Consider the following 25631-nt stretch of genomic DNA (forward strand, 5'->3'; position numbering starts at 1 on the left):
AATAATCATTATTTTATAATAATTTCTAGGAAACTAACCGGAATTCAATGTGGTCATTTTTGATTTAAATCAGATTAATTCCAACTTAGGAAACAGTCCAAGCTGGATACAAATTAGTTCAGTAATTATTCTGATTGTATAATATAGGTAAATTAATTATTTCCTGTTTAGTTCTTAGGTTTTTTTAATTACTTTTATAATTCATAAATCATATTTTTTCATTGATGGTTTCTTAGTGGATGAAGTAAGTGCAAAAAACTGCTTGATATATTTGGATGCTAATAAACATCGTCTCGTCATCATCTCTCGCTCGTCTTTAAACATGTCTGTTGTCTAATATGTATGTTATTAGTTCGGTTACATGTGTCAAGCATCTAACATCTAACTTATAAAAATCTGTTAGCATGTGCAAAAGAATTTTTGATGCTGTGCTCATCAAAAATATATCGAATAAAACACGTAATTGTATTACATTGTATTTAATAACATAGAAAAGTTTACGTTATATTATGAGCACAAGAATTATGGTTTTTTTTTAAATTTTACGGCTTAATATAGTATTTGCTTCAATGTCAAAGCGTTAAAACTTTTATTAATTACCATTTGATTGCACGACGCTCATACCATTTACAGAAACAAAAGCCGACTATTAAATAAATATATAATGTGAATTTTCTTTCTTTCCTAAAAATATTTTGCGACATAATTTTCAAGAAATTTCCTGCTCGTTATAATAAACAATTAACTTATTAATAAGGCTAATTAGTAAACTAAATCTATTTACAAATTAAAATGAAGTTACATAAAGTAATACTTTCTTCAATAAACTTAACATTATTTACGTATAATAATGAAATCACATAGCTAGTTACTTACACATAATTAAACTAAAATTGCTTTCGTTATTTTAAAAACTAAATAATAAATAACACAATCATAATACCAGTCGCAAATTAGCATTAATATAATCTATAACATACAAAGAATATTAACCTCGAAATTTCAAATAAAGTATAGATTTCGGTGACAATTCTGTATAACGGCGTGTTAGGTTAGCAATAAAATTCAGCACTCGAATAATAATTTACTTTACAATACATTACTTTACATTACATCACATCTGAAGAATAAATCTCGTGACCAAAAATATACGAAAATAAATTTTATTTTATTCATTATCTATTAGCAGAATTGCCACCAATGTTATGTCTATAATGTATATGAATATTTTAATAAAATTTGGAAGTAATCAAAACACTGCACAAACAAACCATATGAGATCTTTACGAAAACCCAATCACTTTCGAATACATACAATACTTTCTAACGATCTTACTTAAGCTGAACTAATAATACTTTTTTCGTAAATACATATTTAAATACCTAGCAATCCCTTTTCATAAATTATATCATCAGCGTCTCATTATATCTTCTATGCTGAAACCTTTCTTGGGTCTATTTGCTTGACTCGTGCCTGCGGTAGCATTTGTATTAGGCTGTATGCCCACAATGTTCTTGATACCATTAGCAATTGAGCTTGCACTCAAGTTGTCAGCTCCGTTACCGTTGCTGTGGCCCCCGTCTATGGAGCTTGAAACATTTGTAGAAGTACTTGGCGCAGTATCTTTTGGAGGCGTTGGTTTTACTATTAAGTCCTGAGCCACTGTTTGCTGTGGACCTAAAATTGTATGTGTCATTGAACCGTAAGCAACTTGCGGGTGTGGCGGGGGCAAAGGTATGCCATACTTATGATAAGGCATACCCATTATTGGCGGCATACTGACCAGCATATCATTATTACTTATTGCTTGACGAGGCATCGACAAATTTGTTGGTTCAGGCGATCGAGTCCTGTATATAGGAGCACACGTCCTAATGTTATCCCCTACGTCAGGTGGATGACTTCTCTTTCTAAATGGGCTTAAAAACATACTAGAAGGTCCTGGGTCAATAGACGGGCTTGTCATTTGACCAATTTTAGATGGATCAGGAGGTTGCACTTGATGTAAGTCTCTTCGAATCTGTAGCTGAGGGTGTCTGACTGGAGGTTCTGGTATATCAGGATAGCGCATTTCTTTTTCTATTATTTCCTCGGAGGAATATTTTCGTTTCTCATAACCATCCATTGATGACATTCGATGTTTGTCTTGATGCTGAGGCCTCATAGTATAAGGACTCGCTCTATTGGTCTGTTCGTTATGGTGACAATGGGTTCTTTCCACACTATGTGGAGGTGGAGACAACCGTCGCGGGCGTTCTTCAGTTTGTTCCCTACTAATACTTTCGACTGAAGAAGATCTCGCACGACGCACTGGTGAATGTTCTGGTGATGACAAATCAGGCTCTTCGTCATCGAAGCCAGGTTCAATTGGTGATCCAGGTCGGCCAACATCTTCTTCACCAACGTCAAGTACGTCTCCTTGAGGAACGTCACCAACAGCGTGAGTTAAAGCATGCCGTCGTAAATCACAATTTCTTCTAAATACCTTTCCGCATGAATTGCATTCGTAAGGTTTGTGATCGGTGTGTGTAAGAAGATGTGTCTTGAGATTCGAACGTTGATTAAAGCTACGGCTACACACTGGACATTTATGAGGTGATTCCTCCATATGCAATATCTTGTGAACCGCCAACGTCCTGGATTGACAGAATCCTTTTCCGCATTCTGTGCATTTAAACGGTTTTTCCTTCGAATGAATATATCTGAAAATAAGAAAATATAATTTGAGTTATTGACTATAATTTGCGATTATAATGAACACGGCTCTCTTAGGCCCATAAGTAGTATTTATTAACAATAAAACACTTGAAGCAATAAAATTCCACGAGTTAATTAAAATACTGGCAATGGGTGGAGTAGAAACATGCTTGAGTTTAACTTGCTATAATGGGTATTAACGATATTGCTTGGCAAAATCTTGTTAGTCATAAAATGAGTTATATTAACAACATATTTTAAAGTTCATCGTACGTTATACGTTTAAGTATAGTTAAAAAAACTGTCTATATGTTTTTGTAAGATGTTATCAAGACAATGTCACTATGTAACATGTAACATTGTGCGACATCATATATTAAATCCAGCGACCACTATTCTGCGCACACCTTGAACGTGATCCGAGTAATTTGAAACTCAAGGCAAGTCAGACGATGTATAGGAGTAAGCCAGTTTTGGTTGAGCTCACCAAAGCTTACTGGAACTTTAATTAACATATGGAAGAGGTTGAACCACAGGTCTCATTTGTTTGGTTTCATTCTAAGTTCCAGTTCGTCCGAATCGAATTACGTTAAAAGCATTTTGTAGCCAATCGCTTGGATTAATATCGAGGCTCCATCAACCTAGCCTTAGAAAAAAATATTACAAATAAGTGCTATTTTAAATTGTATTTGTAACTATTGATACAAATCAATCTAAATGTATATACAGCTTTATTTTACGCCGTCAGCTTGTCGTAAATATTTATGGTAAACATAATATTAATTATAATTCGGCACCACAACATTGAGAACACTTAAATATTGTAGCATCAAAGAATCATTTTACAAGTCTTCTTACTTAGCAAAGGCAGTTACATCAGGATCATTTAGCTTAATATCTTCAAGACTAACACTCTAAATTGTGTTAATGCAGCCTTAATTACTGAAATTATGTTTAAGATTTTCGAGTATGCAATAAAAATAAACACTGAGGTCGCCAAGCACACGTTTCATGTTAATGGATCTTAAAATTCTTGGTCGCCGTCCGAGGAATGCACCGTGTAAATAATATATCATTACTATCATGGACCACGCTCAAAGATAAATAAAATGGACCTAATGATCATATGTCTCAAATTACTGGCGTGGCTATCGTCAAAATATCGTTTGGATGTCTTGTCAGTTCATATCCTCTGAACCGCTTTTTACCGCATATAGCTAAAAGATACTATTATGCTTATGAGGAGTAATTGATAGATTTTTTTGTTAGCTGGTAAACATGGCAGCCTAGATAGACTTATATATATTTGCTTGTTAATGTTCGCACCACAATTGGGTCTCTCTATTGGCGTGCAAACGCAGACTGCTCGTTAAACGGTGTGTGTTACTTTTAAATTTAAATACTAATACGAATTTGATTTTTTTCATATACCTCCGTTATGTTTCTCGGCTTGCAATTTCCGTAATTGAATAAGGTAATGGAATTAAAAAGTAATATTCATTTGAATCGCGAGAATCACGCGAATATAAACGAATGAAATGACCGGTTCTAGACGTCCAGGAACCGGTGATTCTAATTTGAATGGTTTTGAGTCTCACGCTCGAGGATAAATATTAATATGAAGATTATCGTGAATACTATTTTACAGATTAAGCTGGGAAACGATGGTTAGTTATGGGTTATGGCTATAATTTTATGAATATAACTATAGTTAAGACTAGAAGCAAAGAGGGTTTATCGACTCTTAACACCTAGGATGTTAAACGTCTACATATGAAAAATGAAGCGAAAAAGATGATTACGGGGAATATATTAATCAATTTCAATAAATAGCATTTTTATTTTATAAGGACGAAAATCCTAAAAAATAAAATTCCATCGCCTCGAGTCAAACATAATGGACAATTATGATCTTAAAATCATTTTCTAATCGAAGACGATCCAATTAAATAAAATAGTTAATACTCGAATAGCCGATAAATCACGAGAATATTGTGAACGACATCTCAATTCTAAAATGAATTAATTCGAAGGTGGGTTGTGGGTTTTCTAGTCAGACAACTTAACATCAAAGCGACCGACAGATTTATATTAACAAGGCAATTACCAAGTTACTTTGAAAACGTAAGACAATTTCAACGCAAACATCCTGCGAGCTCAAACAAAGGAATTCTGATTAACATATATGTAATAATGAAAATAAAGTATAAACAAATCTCTGTCAAAGTTATCTGGGATCTGAGACGTTAAAAATATAAGTAACGTCACTTATACTTAGTGATAACGATCACGATGGACACTCATTCAGAATCCCATCAAGAGATTAAAAAAAGACTTAAAATTACACTCGATTTGAATCTCGCGCTAATGGCTTGCATTAAAAATATATCTGATAATGTTGTGCATTATTTTTTGTAATTCATGGAAACTAGTTACCAATCCAAACATGCATTTCAAAAAAAACCAAAATCGTTTTGATATAATATGAACCCTTATTCAAACTCAACATTAAAAACAAATTTTAGCAACGTAGACATTGATTCTTAGTAATATAAAAATATATTACATAATTTAAGCGACATGTGTCTAGAGTTCGCCGCACGAGGTGTTCAAAAAAGGTTTAGGTCATTTGTCTGATCTAAAAACTGTTCAAGTACAAACTCATTGAGTCTTGGCAACGGAACTGGTTTGGTGTCCTCATTTTAGAATCTGTTTTGACAACGCAAATATCAAGTTTTTTAGGCTTAAGTAATCGGGATGGTCTAATCAATACATGCCTGGCCCTTGGGTGTCACAAGGGTTAATATGATAGCCGTTCCTTTCATTTTATGGAATTGTAAGAAAATAGAGGCAGATGGATTCATAATTATCCAAACCAAGACAGACATATTCACTTTGTCTTGGATTTATAAATATGTCATCATCATAGTCGCCTTTTAAATTTTTTGTGTCTTTAGTTTTTTTTTAAAGAAGTTGAAGTCGAATTGTGCCAAGTCTCAAAATGACAAAATTTTCTGTATGTGTAGAACTAACTTGTAATTGAAACATACAACAAGGTAGAACAAAATAAAAAAGTAAAACAAAAATCATACATATATTGCATCCGGGTCAGGAATACTTTTTCTAAAGTTGATCGTGAGTTTCGATTGCAAGTGATTGGTAAATTTATTGAACAACAAAGATCTAGAACATTCTAGATACCTTTTGTAATGCAAAGGACTCGAGAACTATTTAAATATTCTTTTAAAGCAACAATTTATTATGATAAAAATAAAATTCGTTAGAAAGGGGAATAACAGTTTTTAATACAAATATATTCGCAGAGTATACATACTTTTCATTCATATATAACGAAAACAGAAAATATTTGTATCTATGAATAAATGGACCGGTTTTAAAAATTATGTCACATTTACAATGTAAAAAGCACACAATACACCAGACTCAAAAAAATTAAGGTTTTTATACGTTTTATAGAGGCCCTCTAAAACCGATTTTGAAATAAGATTTAGAAATCAATGTACCAAAACTTTTTAATTGAAAGTTTTAATTTTTACGAAAAATCAAAAACATATACAATAAGTTAACTTTATAATGCATCATTCTACATTATTGTATATTTTCTTTCTTAGTAAAGAGAGCTGCGGACGCTGTAAGGAATGTTCAAAGGTGAGTGACCTCACCCTCCCCGCATCCACTCTATCTCATAGATTGATGCCGCAGCTCTTATCGACTCATACTGTAATTAGTTATTCTATTTGCATGTATACAGACTATTATTTAAATTAAAAAAAAAACACCTAAATTATAATGACCAAAATAGCAAACACAACGAAACGATTTGTTTGTTTACATAGAAAATGTAACATCTGATGGGCTTTGCCTCTGTACCGGACATCATTAATTTTTATAAATTTTAAGCATGTCAGACTTAATAAATTCACTATCCGTTGCTTATAAATCATACAAATTTTATAAGTCTACACATACAAGAAAAGGATTTTATTAAAAAATTGTGCTTATAAAATAAAATACAATTGTGTCAAAACTGTCCCATGAAAGCCGTTACCTTAAGATTTCCTCAAACTGTTTTTTCACGGTTCCTTGGACATAACACATTTAACACACGCAATAAATAATAAATAATTTATTCAAATCCGACTTTAATTAAAAATTGAATTCCTTTGTCGGAATCTTTAGCCTCAATACATAAGATCTAGTAATATACGAATCAAGTTCAGGCAAATGTCAACTTCATTATGTAAATCATACTAAATTTGAAAACAGCAGAACAGTAGCAACACGGTAAACATAAATTTATACTTTATCGTTAAATTAAGTTACCTAAAACTGTTAGGGTAGCAATAGACGTAGTTCTGGATATGCTAGCTACCCAACATCCAGAGTTATTATTTTAGGATTTTTATTACTAGAAACACCTAAGTCTGAAATCAACTTCAATCGTTTTAATTATACAATATTAAACTTAGTTAAGAACTATTTACGCCTTACCGATTAGAATATAATAAACATTCGTAACCAAAAAATAAGTGTGGTCCGGTTGATCTATTGGATCTTCAGGATAACGGACGCAGAACTGAAGAAAAAATGTATATGTATATAATATAGTTAGTGTATTTGTGTGGACGCGGTTTCCGCACTTGGCCCATTAGGTCGGTTGTGCGTTAAAACCTGGCTAATTAAGCCAGATTAGTTCCTTCCAGAAGCTGAGAAGCTTTCTGGGCACTTCGCAGGCTTCACGGAGCGATCTCACTGCTCCCAGGTGTTGAGGGTTAATTAATTTAAGTATGTAATTACAATCTATTTAATTATGTTTTACGATACATATTCGTTTCTGTCCATCTGTCTGATAGAAAAAGACAGTATACTGCCTTGTCTCTTTTCTAATACTTTTTACGTGTTTTGTAATAGCCCTATTATGTTTAAAATATTGTTAGAAGCTTAGTTATGATATAAAACAGGAGAAACGGCTTATGTTAATACTAAATAATGTATCCGACAACATAAAAGCCGTAAGCAACCGTCCCTACCCACGCAACGCTTTATCTACACAAGTGAGCTGTAAGTCGATTTGTTGTTATGCTACTAACACGACAAAATGTCCGACTTTCTGTTAATTAGCATTAGAATAGACTTGAGCTGCCTGAAGAATACTAGTGTGTGACTTATGCAAAAATTTGGGCTTTTGAAAGTTAAGGAAATTTGGACTAGAAGGCGGTATTTAATATATATTTAATTTTATTTCTTGTTTACTATATATACTTGTATCGTTATAAATTCGTTTCACATACTTTTAGTAGCTAATATATTCCACGGAGGATACTTACCGGAGAAAAACATCACCCGGTGGGTTTATTAAGAAAAATATATCAACACAATTATCGTAACTACCTCATCCAAAATACGCCTATTTTAGCGATATAACTGACCGTTTCACGGACTAAGCATACAATATTTTAGTAACAAAAATCATTTAAGATTGCAAAATTAAAAAGGCCACATTTCAACATTCTATGTCTTATCTTAAAGCTTATTTATAGCTTCTATTATCATTTAAATGGACAAATAAAAGATACAATACGATTGTATCGTAAATAAAAGATTTTATACGACTTCTGAATAATTCTGTAATGTCTAAATAAGCCAAGTAGCAAACCGTTTACAAGTATATGACATATGCAAATGAGACAAAGCGAATATGAATATTATTCGCAACAACTTAGTAGCTTACACTAGGGTTATCACTCTTAAGAGTCATTAAGAACTATTGTGTGTAACATCATTTATATGTTTGATGAGCAAAACACATTACCAGGTATTATAAAGATATTTAGAACGCAAATTGTTGTAACGGTTTATTGAGATAATTAGTATTAATTAAATTGCCAACCCTACAAATACTGGTGTTTTATATGACGCCATTTTTTTGCGCTTTAAATTTTTAAAAGAATGAGACGTCAGGAAGCAAGTTTTTCGGTATAATGGCTTTACGTAAGCGCTGTATATTTGAAATAAAGTTTAGTATTTTCGTACTTAACGGTATAACGATTTTACAGTATACGTGGGGTAAAAATTAAATTAGTTGTGAAGTCCAGAACGAAAGTAGTCTATAAGGCTTTTAAGGTTGTATTGTTTGGCAATTCATTTTTTTTTTTTTTTTTTTTTTATAAAATAGGGGGCAAACGGGCAGGAGGCTCACCTGATGTTAAGTGATACCGCCGCCCATGGACACTCTCAATGCCAGAGGGCTCGCGAGTGCGTTGCCGGCCTTTTAAGAATTTGTACGCTCTTTTCTTGAAGGACCCTAGGTCGAATTTGCTCGGAAATACTTCAGTGGGCAGCTGGTTCCACATAGCGGTGGTGCGCGGCAAAAATTGCCTTGAGAAACGCTCAGTCGTGGAACATCGGACGTCGAGGTGATACGGGTGGAATTTTGTATTTTGCCTCGACGTCCGATGCTGAAACTCAGCTGCAGGTATTAATCCGAACAACTCCTCTGAACACTCTCCATGGTAAATGCGGTAGAAGATGCAGAGTGACCCCACATCTCTACGCAACGCCAAAGGATCGAGCCGCTCGGAGAGGGATTGGTCATTGACGATTCGAACCGCTCTTCGTTGGATACGGTCAAGTGGAAGGAGCTGGTACTGGGGAGCCCCCGCCCAGAGGTGAGAACAGTATTCCATGTGGGGCCGTATTTGCGCTTTATAGAGTTGCAAGCGGTGGCCCGGAGTGAAGTACCGTCTCGCCTTGCTGAGCACACCAAGCTTTTTGGAGGCTAATTTAGCCTTTCCCTCCAAATGACCGCGAAACTGAACGTCGTTCGATATGTCAACGCCAAGTATTCCGATGCTGGCTGTGGCTTCAAGTAGAGTGTTTTCGAAAAGAGGAGTAGCGGCAAAGGGTATTTTTTTCGCGGAAAACGCGCAAACTTGTGTCTTCTTGGGGTTAAATTGGACTAGGTTTAGTCTACCCCAGTCCGAGACTCCACGTAAAAGAGCTTCGACTTCAGACACAAGTTTGTTCCGGTACTCATCGACAACTGCCCGAGAAATACCTGCCCGGCCAGTGTAAAGAGTATCCCCAGTGCTGTCGTCCGCATAGCAATGAATGTTGCTAAGTTGCAACATGTCATTGATATGCAGAAGAAACAGGGTCGGGGACAGAACACAGCCTTGTGGGACCCCAGCATTCACGGGTTTAAGGTCGGAACATGCTCCGTCGACGACGACCTTGATGCTCCGATCGGCTAGAAAGCTGGAGATCCAGTCGCATAATTTCTCAGGAAGCCCGTAGGCTGGTAGCTTCGAGAGCAGTGCTTTGTGCCACACCCGATCGAAGGCTTTCCCTATGTCCAAACTAACCGCTAGTGCCTCCCCCTTGGACTCAATTGCCTCTGCCCATCTATGAGTAAGGTATACTAGAAGGTCACCAGCTGAACGACCACGACGAAAGCCGTACTGATAATCGCTAATCAGCTGGTAAACGAAATTCATAACGAAAGAGCGCTGTCATTACTTTCCATTTTCACCTCCAAAAAAGTTAATCGAAAAATGATAAGGTCCCAGAGTCGCATAGTTCGTTCCATCATTTATTTTGTGTTGTCATAAAGAAATTTTATGTCCGTCGCGGCTTATAAAAAGTTGAACCCGAAGTCGGACAGGTACGTGGACAAAAAATAAATGGAAAATACTAATGGAGTGAGGCGAACGTGTAGTGATGGACGTTACTGGGTATTCTAAACTATGAATCTGTGGTTCAAATAAAAGTACCATAGTGGAGAAAGATAGGGAAGACTGAAAGGTTCGAGGAAGTATATTTGGAAGCAACGCTGACTAGTAAAGGAGTGCAAATATGCAGTTCTAATTATCAAAATGTACCAAAAAGGACACAATATATTATAGTTGTCGGTTAATAGTAGTATTTTAAGTTCATACCGCGTTCAGTTAACGACTGTGGTTTCTTACGGGACAGGAGAGTATAGAACAAACTACAGGAAAAATATCATTTATAATGATTTTAATAATCCTTTGTAGTAAAATCGTTACAAATAATTTTAAACTACTCAAGATACGAAAATGCAGGTATTAAAAGTGTTTTATACGTCTCCGTAAAAAATGTTATGACCTGGCATTTGGTACATACTATGGCGCGACCAAGCCGGTTTGTCGGTGTGGTCGGCGTCCAAGTGACTTAATGGGAGCGACGGCTTGCCGCTGCCGCTTCACACTCAATTTCACCTCTGACTGACGCAAACATTCATTGCACTTACTTGACTCGCCGTGATCAGGTGCGTTACTTCATGGAACCGAAAATCTCGGCTTAGCCAAATCACATACAGATAAACGATTGACGTTTTAAGTGCTTCGATGCCTCAATTAAAAATAAATGCAAGCTTCGCAAGGAAAAAACGGTGGCGCCACCTAACAAAAAATTCGATAGTTGATACCAAACTTGAGCGCGCACGACTGATTCCGAAACACAATCTAATTTTTCAATCTCCTTGCTTATGAAACCCGATATTAACATTTTGTTCCTTAGTGTTCTAATATTAAATGTTTGATACGCTCGACTCCCCCATCGAGACCTTGTTTTAACATTGAATGTTCCAACATCTTTCCCACGTTGACAACTTGTTTTATTTCTCTTCCATAAACTCATTAGACGAGATAAGATTACTACGTAAAAATATCAACACGCCTTCATTCCAAAAACACCGCTGTACGTGACTAACTTAAACTAGACAGCATTACATTGTCCGGTGTAAAGAAGTTTTTGAGTTACGGAGAGATTTTTAGTATTAGATTGACCAAGCGGGCGCAGTTGATTCATGAGCGTCTCCACTGGCAATTATATCGAAACCTCTTGATACCATTAATCATGTATTGATGTATGGAACCAATTATACTCGGAATCCTTCATCCAATTTTATATCTTGAGCGTCTGATGATTTATTACGAAGTAATTAGGCCAACGGAGTTGTGTTAATTTTTATAACAAATCCAGTTTCAAACCTATGTGATTGGGTATAATCGTTGATCGGAACATTTATTTATTACACGCAAACGTGCTGTTATTTTAAATGGTCATTTCTGATAAATACTGTGTAATTACTGCAAACACAAACTATAATATAATTTATGTAGGTATAAGTTAGATAATTGTTTTAAATTGCAATTGCCGCAGCATCGAATTTTTAAAAACCTTTAATTTTTAATTTAAAGTTCCCTGACTATACTCACCTGTAGAAGACCAATTGATGAACTGGTTTCATACTAATTTAAAAATGCTATTGAAAAGGTTATATTTTACTATTAAATATCCAATCTCCCATAATATCGGCTTGTACGTGCTTAGAAGAGATTAAAGGCTCTACTCAGGCAGCGGTAATAAATAACGCGATTATTTCTTTTCAAAACTGGCTTCGTCTAAGATGATGTTTTTGTGAGAATTTCAAATCTGGGAATTAAGCTTTACCGTTTAATTTGTTGAATACTTTTTGTCTATTTAACTTTCTACCTGCGTATTTATGCTATTTACCTAGAGCATTTAATTTATTATTGAAAAACACAATGTCTACGTAACAGTCATATAATGACGTTAACTTCACGTTTGTTTATTTATCATTACTTTATATGTTTATCTTATTGTAAGTTGATTTTAATGAAATGTTACTACGTATTGTATCCGACACACAATTAATGAATCCGTAGATTGTAGTAGTAATTCTAATTTTAAAATTATTCCAAATTTAAAAAGTTAAAACCTTACAGAAAATTCTTACTTGTGTACAAGGTCAACCAGGTGGGAGGGTTAAGTTTTAAAGCCATGATGCCTCCAGATACCATCTTAAAGTTTTTTCTATGCTTCAAATATCTCTTAAAACGTTTCGATCTGATAACAACAGTTATTAATCTGGTATGTCATAAAATGAGAGACGAGATGTTTTTTTTAATGATTATTACTGTTTGACATGTTTTTATGTAAGCTATTTATAATTTTTTGGTTTCCAGAACTAGATTGAGTTAATATTGTTAACTTGGCTAATTATACATATGCCAAAGTTCTATATAAAAATGAGATTTGTAATTGCAACGAGTAGATTTTCTACATTAACAGCAGGGACTTTTCCCGTGATTGTTAATAGTACTACCACACAAAAGTTTAAAATAATGATTGACAAAATAGATTAATAATTAATATTTTTCTAATTTTAATACGATATAAACGACTACCATCAAAAAAAAAAACATCAGACTGTTGTGGGTTTAAATGAAATTTATAGTATTGATTTCTTTTTAATTAAATTTGATTAGTATAAATGAGGATGGTGAATTTTTAAACTTTCTATCATGTAAGCAATTATAATTTAATTAGTTAATACTGTGAAATGGATATTAATTGATTTTTTTGGGTTTAAATTTCTATATTTCTCGCTCAAGCAAATACGATTGTACAGGAGCTTTAGGTAATTTGGGATTACGTGTTACGTTTTCTCTTCATTTGCAAGAAAAGTATTTTATGCGCACATAGAAAAGCCATTGGTTCCAAGGGTTTTAAATTTAATTTTAAAAACTTTAGTACTTTAAAAGTTTACATAAATAAAGCTTTTCATATATAATATGTGTACAGAACATGAAAAGCTCGATTAGAATTCTATAAGATTTTGTTATGAAACTCATACAGCTATTTCCATTAGAATAGTTACAAATTTAAATCTTCCGCTTTTTCATACGTTTTCATACTTAATTTCAATCTTTTAATTGTTTCGTAGTTTTATAAAATTCATAATTGTTAATTTTATTCTTCCTATCTCCCTGAGGTATTTATCTATAGGTGGAATTTTGTAATTAGTACTGAGTTTATTTTATTGTAATCATAATTTACCTTCTGTTGAGATACTATAAATCTTCCTAAAATGCAATAACTAAATAAATAACATTTATACACATGCCATATAACTGTATATGCCTGTGTCCCCATGAAATATAAGACAACATTTATGATTAATGAACAGAAAAGTCGCTTGGGATACATTTCAACGTTCATAAATAACAATGGAGCGTTCGAATACTTTTAAACTTGATTTTGAGGTTATGTTAAGAGACAAAATAAGGGCCTTGAAAGCCTCGTATTTGTGTGAAAAATAGTCAAGCCTAAGTTTTAAACTATTTATTAAGTGTTATGTAAAAAGCTCTTCTAGGAAAAAAACATATGATATAAAGAAAAATTTGGTTAAGTATTAATTTAGTTTAGCGCAAGCGCCGAAAATTTGGTATTAGAGGGCTAGTGTCGGTTATGAAAGCTTATTAATTAGAGTTTATTTGAAGAAGTCTGTTAAGTATGAGGGCATACAATTATTTACTCAATTACCGTCTAAAACGTTAACTTAATATCAAGTCAATTTCATAGCATAGTAGCTTATTATTGTCAATAACTCAATGCGACAAGTTCCCGTCAATTTCCCACAAAAAATTATGACGGTAAAGTAGTGTCTAAAAACAGTTTTTATTAGCAGTAATCTCTTACCAGAATTATTTGTTTTTAAAATAGTTTTTTTTATCAACCCTAAAAATATTGAAACATCGAAATTAATTCCGTCGTTATTATTAGAATCCAATATAAAAGCCAAATATTAAACGTTCACTGAATTGTGCATATTCTTTCAAATTACGCATATATTCATTCCTCGTAGATCCAATAATTACAATATTCATATACAAATACCGTGAGATGTTATGTCAATATAAATATTCTTGGGACGCAAAGTCGTATGTTTGTTCACGGACCGGTCACTGTTTGCAGAGCCTCTCGACACCACTCAGAAATATTTTGAACTGAGATCTCGAAGCACGGAAGAGTTTAAGATTTTTTATTTTGAAAGCTCTGTGCAATGCATAGATGTAATATTCAGCTTTGGTACATTGTACAGTTGCTAGTATTAGTCTTCATTGAAATATTTATATTTATAAAGCTTAAATGGTCACACTAAGGCTGTCGTAGTTAGTTAATATAAACATACAGGACTATTCCAGAATTTTTTCGTTTAGTTACTGAATGATGGTAGTGGGTAGTGTAATTTTTTTTTATAAAGCCAAATGCTAGTTATTCTTGGGGGAGATTTTTTTATGATAAGGCGACTCAGTGACTTCATTTTATGGTTTCTTATTTATATTTAATTAACTCAAAAGTTTGATATTTCAAATCAGTTTAGAGCAGGTAAGACTTCAAAGAATTCGGCACATTACAGTACAAGTTGTTTGATTTGTTCGCTCTATCTGTTTCACCATACCAGTTGTAAGTTTCGAAACTATACAATGACACTTTATACCACAAACCTCAAGTTTCATACCAACGTCTCGCTACTACAAGCTTTATGGTTTAAAAACTAGATTAAGTAGCGAAGAAACCTTAAATCGACGATAAGCATAAATTCCTACCCACGCGACTTGTATGATTTGCCGACTCGTACCTAATACGGATGTTATAGAGTATTTCAAATCGGATGGTTAAACTATAAATAAAACAGCTAATATCAGAATGCAAAAAGAACCAGAGGCATCAATGCGGTATATTTTGGTAAAGAACTTATTGCAAAAACTCTTGTATCTGCTAGAATAAAGAACATTCGAGAAACTTCCATATAATCTAAAGCATAATGTCATATGAAATCAATCATCGAGAAGAAAATAGAAAATAATATTTCGTAACAACACAAGCAAAAGAGAGAAGATAGGGCAAAAGGTGGACATATTTATCAAGACAACGTTTAAGGTTGATACGAATAAATACCGCGAAAACTTTCTGTTTTAACAAGTTCAGTTGATTAATGGTAGCGATCTTATCTAGAGAATGTTAATTGAAAGTTCATTTTAAAAAGTATCCTGTATCCTTACGACCTTAATTAAAACAATTCACATTTAAAGTACGTAGATTAAAGTTGTGTTACCAGCTCGTAGAATCAACCCACAATTAATTTATGAAGTGCCAATCTAGACTCAATCATCTAAAAAATTCAGCATCGTTTTTTTGTTTTTTCGTATCAGGTTTAGCGTTTCTGTATAATTTAAAAATCTCCGAATCAATATCACGCGAGAACTTAATTTGATTGCTTCGAATTTAACAAAAAATTTCAACACGCAACCAGCACAATAGAATATCCTTATATTGATATAAATTTGATCACTTCGCTTCACCAAGCTGGTTTGGTTCAATTTTCGAGTAATTTTAAGCTATAACATTTTTGCGATCTTTCTCTCTGATATCGGATACCCGAGGCAATTTATTGACTTAGTACTTTTAGCGACTTTTTTGAGGCCGCAGGTGTAAATGGCAAAAATGGTGTTTTAGTTGCGCAAGCCAGAGAGAACTTTCAAAAGCCACTATAAAATCAACGAGCATTCGCGCGATGTTTCAAGTTAATTATTCCACGAGTTTGGTCACGATTATTTCGAATGCAAGCTCATCTCTTCACGATATACATCTATGAGAAATTTTCTAATCAACGGATAGTAATTTGGAGGTTGTTGATCAACATTTTAACGCAAATATTGCGTTGGCTAAGTGTTTTGTTTCATAATAATTGTAGGTATATATAGAAGGTAAGTTATGAATGTATAAATAACGAAATTTAAAGGTTGTGTCGATTCAAACCAGTTGCGTGACAATTCGAATTTCGCTCGGAGGCGAAATTTCTGAAATCGTTTTGACTGTTTTGAATATCAGACATTCTTACAATCGATTTAGTATAAATAATTTGAATGGGACCAAAATGATAATTTCTCAAGATATCCGTAGGCGAAACAGTTCTTGCGACTCAGTCCACCTGCCCACTTTGATTTATTATGGATTCAGTATTAATTTGATATCCCTTTTTGCTCCAGCCCCTTGAGCGATCGAAACGAGTAGGTACGACCAGTCCCCATTATATATGCTCTCAGACGACTCATAATTGCATATGAACCGAGATAAAATATCTCAAGCAAATATATACTCTATTATAATTACATCTTTTAATTATTTTTTTATTTATTTATTGTTGTATTGTAATAAGATGTGCATTTTTTAAAGCGCTTATGGTGCGTTCGTAAATATATTAAATATTTAAGATTTTATTTTAAATTTCACAATATAACAATTAGTATTGAATAAGTTCACTGAAATAACTATAAATACTTGTTATATACAAATGTTTTTTAATACAGAGTCACAGCATTATCGTACAATATCAAAAAGGCTTTATTCACATGTAGGAAGTTTGCAGTCCCATGTGCCGTCCTTGAAGGGTCAAAAGCAGTCACGCATTTTATCTCCGGAGTTATTAATTATGCCTTAGTAATAACAGACATTATCTTGCGGTTTTTAAGGCAATCCGATACGAAAACAATGAAGCAAATGTCTCAGAACTTGACATCACTCGGGTTTTTTGCGTTATGATTGACGTTACGATTAAGGTGGACAAAAGCGGAGGAATTGATGACAAGTTTTAATTTTCGAATAGCTAAATTCGAAAAGTTGGGTTTTTGCTAATAATTTGAAGCTCGATTTGAAAGTTACTTGAACTGAATAGTGTTAATGATTTCTTCAAAATATTAGGATTTTGGACATTTCCTAAACAAATATAAATAACAGTTATACTGCATATTATAAAGGTGATAGCGGATTTTACCTTTGTATACGATATTGATGTCTTGAAATTACTAAAAAATATATGTTATAGATTTTAATAAACTTCCCTTTTAATTACTAACTGACTACAAATATAACGCGAAAGCTTAAAGGTATTATATAGACAGAAGAGTCCTTAAATAGTTTGTTAGTTTTGTCCAAAAATAATAATTTTTCGATTTTATTTCGCGATATACAAAAAAATAGTTAATCGTCTATTGAGTTGCAACAAAGGAGATCTAGATGTTTGTAAAAAATGATTCAGTTCGGTAATACAATCATATCAAGTAACGACAGTAAAAAACCTAAAACCCAAAATATGCTAATGCGTTATATAATTTTATTATATCTAGCTGACCCCGCGGACGTCGTTTCTCCTCAATATGATTTTTTTACTTATCCTTCCATTTTAGTAGCTACATATAGAACACTATTTTTTTCATTATTTTTTATATTCATAAATGTTCTATCTCCATTAAAACTTCCTCAGACTTCAAGGAATAAATAAAAAAATATTCGTATTGGTCCAGCCGTCCTCGAGTATTGAGCTAGGCAACATATTTTGCGATTCATTTTTATTGATACAGATATAACTTATCTTTTTATGTCTAAATGCTTTGATAAAATGATGTACGTAGTAATTATATTCTACAAGCACCTTGTTCCATTTTCAAATCTATTATCATTATAATATCGTTCTACAGTATTGTTAACCAATTTATGCCGACTGTACCTAGTCCATTACCGCCGAGGCCTCCAATAGAAATGGATGAGTCATCATTTTTAAACTAATTACAGCTACGTAAAAAACTAAATGCGAGACGAAGCCACGAGTATTAGGAATCATCAAAAACTACTAAGCCCGGTTCCTCTACGCTTGATTTTTATTTTTTATCACTGATTGGAAACCAGAATTATTTTATTGGATGGCAATTTAACTTTATCGTAGATTTCTTGACAGCTCACACGGTTGCCCGGATTCGTTTTAAATATATAATTAGTGTTCTGTGCTTTGAAAATTAACATATAGATTAATACGATTTTGTTACTTCAAAAAGGTTGAACTATATACTTATATAAAAAAATGGTACAGGTGATACAAGCTATTTATAACAGGTCATTTATATGCTGTAAATAGTCTTGTTAAAAGTAATTCTTCAATAAGAAAATACGACCGTGAGTTTCCAGTTTTTATAGTGTAATAAAATCATTTGAAACGGTCCCGAGTTAACGAACTAGTTCATGAAATGTTCTTGTCAAACAGCAGAGACACCAATCTCCTAGATATTGCCAAACAATCCCGATATTATTAAATCAAATTTAAACAAACCAATATCTATTATCGAAAATAGTCACTCTTTGCTATCATGGTGAAATTCTGAGAAACCACATTTAAAAGATTTATTAATGTTCTATTCCAAGTAGCGCAGCGGATGTGGCCACACTCGGCTTAACATCTGCAACTTGACTTACACAGACACCCAGTTACGTGCATGTTAATGTGCTTCTATGATCAGCGTTGTAGAAAATTAATACATGAACGGAATATAATTATCGCCAGTATTTTAATTAAAAATAAGAAAAACGCGCATAACTAAGCAATGTATTAACGTTTTTGCAAAAATGCGATTGAGATATACACAATCTTTAATCATTAAAAAATTAACATTTACACAAGGAAAATTAATTTAACATAATAGTAGTAACTCACCTGTGATCACGCAGATGATCTTGCCTCCGGAACGCTTTACCGCAGATGTCACAGGAGTAAGGACGTTCATCAGTGTGAGTTCTCTCGTGGATTAGCAAATTGTAGGACTTTGTAAATTGACGATTACAGAATTTACAAATGAATTGTTTCTTCGGCCTCGAAGCTCTTCCTGGAGCTCTAAGCAGTCTTCTATCTAGATGTGGGTGCATTTGATGGGGTCCCGCCCCAGGCGGAAATAAACCCGCACCCGGAAAGTTAAAACTGTTGGCAGCTGTCGGTGAGGGTCCCGGAGCCCCAAGAAAAGCGCCGGGCGGACCATACATAGGAGGTTGCGATGATCCATCGGACATCATGCCGTCAATTGATGGAGTTCTATGGTGGGGTAAAAGCATCGCAGCTGCGGCCTCCCTAAGAGCAACCTCTTTTCTTTTTTCAACCATCATCGCCATTAAATCGAATGAATTTCTTTTACTAAAAGTACCGGGCGCTCTGTCCGGTGAACCCTTGGATTGTTCCGGCCTTTCTCGGTCGAGCATTCTTTCCCTTTCTATAATTTCAGATGGTATTAATGCAGGATGCATTTCACTCGGGTACATAACGGGATGCATTGCTCTGGTAGGTACGACGGGAACAAATGCTGATGATTCACGATGAGTAGCGGTTAAAAGAGTACCAGATGGTATCTGTCGATGATATGGTAGAGGTGGTGAATCAAAATTTCCTGAATTACGTCCATTTGATGAAGATCTCTGTGCTCGATCCGCTGAGCTAGCAAGAAATTGGTCATGTCTTGAACGCAGGGGAGCGTTTACTGGACTATCAGGTACAGGGCGAGGTGTCGTAGCCCTTGTTACAACAGTTCCAGTGTTATCCGACATCACGTCTTCTAATCATCTGAAAATAAATAATACAGGGATGAATATTTTATTAGACGCGTTATCTATTAATACCTAAATAAAACTTAAATTTAGGTTAAATTTAAGAAAAAACTATTACAATACAACATTTACAAGGCCGATGTGCCGTACCTATTGCAATTTAATAGCCGATGTAGGACCAAGCATATACATATCAATAAAACTATAGTTGTCTAACCGAATAGTCACGACACGCTTCAGCTACACTTGATTCTTATCTTTATGGCTTTCACTTATGGATCGTAAGACTGGCGATACGAACCCAGCTCTTATTCCGCACTTACTTGGCAGGTGTTGAGCATTTAGATTTATGGATCGAGAAACATGTTTAATTAGGTAGCTCTACATTGTTACTTCGTTATTAACATCAAAAGAGTCTCACGCGATCCACCTACGATCTTTCACAACCTGGCTTTACTTTTAGCGGGTCTATAGAAATTTGTTTTGTTAGCCTTTCGAAAGTTTTATTATTCACAATTTGGATACTTTACACGCTTTCAGAGGCGAGTGTAATAAATTTTAAATATCTGTGTTCATCATACAATTGTTGTGCGGAGAGTCAATACTTTTTATGTAATTTTAATCTTTTAAGTTCGTTTAAATCTTAATGCAGAAAGATTCATTGTTTTGTTATTTATAACTTTATAATTATGTTACTTCTGTTGCTCATGAATCATTCAACAGTTTATACATAGTATCGTATCTTAGCTTCTGGTGATATCGGGAAATGTTAATGACGACCGGATTTGGGTTCCAACAGATATTTACGTCTATGTTTGATATCTATCGACAGTTTATGCGATACTTCTCATTTATAAAAAAAATAACTTGCATAACATATTGCCCTGTCAAATATTAATTGCTTATATTTAAGTTTAGGAAATTTTAATGAAAATAATTTATGTTTTAGCTTTTATTAGGGATATATAAACGTGGGACAAATGTTTGTGTAAGAGTTATAACATCACTGAAAATAATGCTATTCTGAGATTTACGAGTTACGAACTGAAATGAACATTATGGTCCGTGACAATAAAACATCACCCTTTGCTTAACATATGATGTTATTGTAAGGTTTCCGGTTTCCGTATGCACAGTTTATCACCAAGTAATACAAAGGCTTTTAAAAAGTAAAATTTTACGAAATTGGCCTTTAGTAAGAGCGATAGTATATAATTAGTATATAAAATGTTTTTGATTATAAAAATAGTAACAAAACGTTCAGCAAAGAAAGATTAATCTTAGAATCAATTTATTCAAGCGAGATGTAAAAAGGCGCACGGAGTCCACATTTCACTGCATGTTGTCCATTCTACCGTAAAAGCCTTTTGATTCTCTATCCTTTTCACTCTTTTGGGTTCAATACACACCTCTCACTTTGCCTGATCGAGTTTCTACCATCTTACTTACTCTAAAGCTGTATAACTACTTTTATCTCTTTTACTTTGGGTATTTCGAGATATATTATTATGTAAGTAATAGTAAACTGTAACGATGTTAAAGTAATCTAGTGTAAATGATGAATAGAAAATGATTAGGATTTTATCTTATGTAAGTACGAATTATATTTTATTGTTCTTAACAAACAATCCATTACATTTTGCAAATTACGAACTTATACTTTTTTCTTCCATTCCTTTCACGTAATCTATTCTAAGACTTGCACAATACCGTCAACACTTGTATCGACTAATTTAAATTTTTAATGAGTAAGCGATAAGACTAATTTATCATTGTAATAATTTATGAAATCTATAACAATTTATGGATCGAGATCTTTAAAGATAAACAGAATCAGTCGCAACGACCTGTTAATTCACACTGAATATTTCATTATGAACTAAATATTATTCATAAGTCATAACGACTTGATAATGAAATAACTTGTAAGAAAAAATCTTTTATAGATTTTAGAGATTGGAAAATATATCTAGTAATACCCACAAACCAGAAGTAGAAATCTCATCGCAATACAAAAGTCTTCGAACTTCTGGATACAAAAATTTAATAAAATAATTTTATACATCTCTTAGTTATATTAATTAAATTGGTTGAAAATATATGAGGTCAGAAATAAACAAAATCAGATAATCTGGGATTCTCGGATCTTGTTCAAGCACTAAATCAACGGAACCTGTCCATGCTCCACTTCGTTAATTCGTATTTAATGGTCAGGGGTTGTTGACTTTAGGTTTTGGAAATATTTTTGAATTTAGAATCTTGAAGGTATTGTTAATTTTGTCACAAACAGATCTTTTTTACTTCGTATTTGATTGGATACTTCTATAAAACAAGTACTTGCAAGTAAAACTTTATCTAATTTAAATTTGACACGAAATAAACTGATTAAATCTTGCATTTCACACAACATGGCGTACCTTAATAGTATATAACGTAACGATTTTGATTTAAATTTAAATGATCTGAATGAAGTTAAGTTAACTGAAGTTTCGCTATTATGGAATGTGTAGTATGGTAGACCCATTTTCGAATAATTTATGAGATTATAAGCGAAGAATAGGTACGAAATGACATGACGATTGTGACAGAAGAGAATTATCTCAGTAAGCAAGTATAGAAATATGATTTATAATAAAATTAAATTATAAAAAACTTACACGTAGCATAAGTATGGAACTTAGAAAGTACAGCACTTGTCTAACTTAAAATGCATTTCGCTACTAACGATTTCGTTTTTATCATTTTGGATGCAATCAACTTTAATGGTTGCGGCAAATATCAAAGAGATTTTAGGAGAAGTACTTCCCCACAATTATGATTATTGATTCGCTTATCTTTTAAATGCTTTATCGTTTATCGAAATCAGACGATGAACAAACAGTGTATTAGTATATGGGAGACAATTAGCTTTAATTTTTACGTGGAATTCCTTTTTTTATGCCGCAAGGTTGGTTTGACGATAAATTACAACGGCATATGTTAGATTAGATTACATTATCTGTTAATGTACAGATTAACTACCATTTCTAGTAAAGAGCACGTTTCTACTGTTATATGAACGCAGATGTTGACTCAAAACTATTCAAACATTTTGATAAGCAACAGCCTTCTATGGAGGATTTCCTAGATTTATATATGGAAAAGGAAATAATAGGTAGGTATATGGGAAATAGTAGATAAGTACGATAGGCCTTGATTATGTGACGTAAATAATTACGTAATTTTAATGGATGTCACAACAAATGACAATTGAAAAATAGTATTGTTATGTCTTTAATTTAGATAGTTAATGAATTTGTTTATTTGATTTTATATTGGAAAACTTAGCAAATAGAAAAGAAAAGCTTTTAAAAAAATCATATAGTTAGAACAAAATACAAATTTAACTATTTAGAATGTAGCTTATGGTAGCGTTAAGCAAAATACAAGATGTAGGTAGAGACATCATTATCATAAAACTAGATGAAACAAACTTAACAGAAGACACCTTTCTACGTACTTATCTGCCATACAAACTTCAAGAAATAAATTCAAAAAATCATGGGCCTACATTATGCGCTACTAAATTGGCACCTGTCCCACTGCTTCTACAGCTTGTTGGAAGTCATTGACTATAATTTAGGCAACGCTACTGGGTTTTAGGGCAGATGTTAACATAGGAGTAATTTGTAAAGCCTTTGAAACACCTGCATATTTTATTAGAGCATAAAATTCAGCTGCCTACTAAACTGTTTATTCTACAATGGTAGCATTTATGATTCGTATCAAGGAAATTTTAATTAGTAATTTCTCAAATCAATAAGGTTAATCCAAATTGCATTTTTATGTGTTACTTTGCACCTTATTAGATCTGAGCCTCAGATTTCTGTATCTGTTTCATGATCATTTGTAAATCGAATGGGCAAGTAGGTGATCAGCCTTCTGTGTCTGACACACGCCGTCGACTTCTTTGGGTCTAAGGTAAGCCGGTTTCCTTGTGATGTTTTCCTTCACCGTTTGAGCTAATGTTAAATGCGCACATAGAAATAAAATCCATTGGTGCACAGCCGGGTTTGAACCTACGACCTCAGTGATGAGAATCGCACGCTGTAGTCACTAGGCCAACAATGTTACTATGCAATAGGTATTTATGGTTTAAAAATGTAATTTATCCTTCAAGAAAACAGCGTACTAATTAATTAAAGGTCGGCAGTGCACTTGCGAGTTCTCTGGCGTTGAGAGCGTGTGTGCTCATGGGCGGTGGTATTGCTTGACACAGGTGAACCTCCTGCCCGTTTGGTGCAATCTTAGTCTGTCGGGAATAGTCTCTGGAAGAAATTGCCTTTAGCAGTAAGAACCATAAAGATATCCTAACATTTTTTTGTTTATTTTTGTTCTGTATTTGTATGTGAATAAAATTTATAATTAATGTAGAAAATGTACGCCCTCGGGCGGTGACAAAGTACTTTATCCATGAGACGTTTAAATATATCCCTTACTGAGATTTATATAAAATATGCGTTATTGTCTTTCTCAGTGCCGTTCACCAGAGATACCATATCTTGGCCACCTTGTCATTGACGGTAGTACTACAAAACGCGGTCGTTAACCGCAAACTCAAAGCTTGCCGTTGTCCAACGCAAGTTAACGAGAAGTAGCCTTGTTTTATACCTACGACATACAGCCTTCACTTTAAGTTTCGCGACTAATCTTCGGTAGGTTCTATACCCCATTTTAATGATGTGAAATATTTAATAAAAATAATAATCACAAAGTATGTTTAATAAGCTATTACATTGTAATACAAATGAAGCTTCAACTCATGCAAATACTTTGAGCTATAAATAAAAGATTAACATCTTATTTTTCTAAGAGATAATTATACAGATAATTGTAATTACAGTAACACAGTGGCACGAGGCATTACAGAGAACAATAGTATTAAACCACAAACCGTTATTAGGGGTATCCGTTTTCTTGGGTGGTTTTAAATGAATTGTTATTGTTTGGGTATGGAAGTCACATGTTCAAATAAAACAGGTAGCGACATGAAACGCACCCTGCCTACCCAATTTATTCCACATCCGCTGTATTAAATTACATATTCTATTAAAAAATGGACTCACAAGTCGACGGGTCGTCCGATCGATCACCAGACGCATCAACCCTCAGTAGTCAGGTAGTCGCCCACAAAGTTTACCAAACGAGGGTCCACACTAAACAAAGCTTTGCAATTTTTTGTCACATTTCACAGTCTAACCGCAGTTGACTTCAACAGGTGAATAGGATATTAGTAGATGTACACACAACAATAGGCGCACTGCACGGCCCATAAAACAGTTAATACACACAAAGTTGTTTCGTATATCAATCACGGGTACACATAGTTAAATATCACATCACTGTTCGTGTATAGAGAGCACTGTAATCCACTCATAAAGTTATGTTATTGCACTAATAAGATATCGTGTAGATAAGGCTGCGCAGGCGGCGCGGCGCGCGCGTCGTTTGGGCAGAGTGCGCGTACTACTGTGCCTGCGTTGTCAGAGGCAGTAGCGCTCCTGTAGATCCCCCCGCCGCCCGCGGCCCGCTACCCGCGAAGCCTTCCAAGTTTTTACTTTGACATTAAAAAAAGGATACTTTTGTATTGTTTGTTTTTCGTGTTAGTAGCTTATAA

At 33.8% G+C, this 25631-nt stretch overlaps 1 protein-coding gene across 1 annotated transcript; it reads right to left on the reverse strand.

The window, feature by feature from the left end:
- Window positions 1–495: 495 nt before the first annotated feature.
- LOC123713372 (protein bowel) lies at window positions 496–25470 on the reverse strand. The gene is made up of 3 exons (XM_045666997.1): window positions 25081–25470; window positions 19098–19991; window positions 496–2703 (listed from the first exon to the last, which is right to left on the reverse strand). Exons 2-3 carry the CDS (start codon window positions 19973–19975, stop codon window positions 1413–1415), a joined length of 2169 nt encoding a protein of 722 aa, XP_045522953.1. The 5' UTR covers window positions 19976–19991; window positions 25081–25470; the 3' UTR covers window positions 496–1412.
- Window positions 25471–25631: the final 161 nt, after the last annotated feature.

Source organism: Pieris brassicae, chromosome 8 (genome assembly GCF_905147105.1).
Source record: "Pieris brassicae chromosome 8, ilPieBrab1.1, whole genome shotgun sequence".
Classification (NCBI taxonomy): Eukaryota; Metazoa; Arthropoda; class Insecta; order Lepidoptera; family Pieridae; genus Pieris; species Pieris brassicae.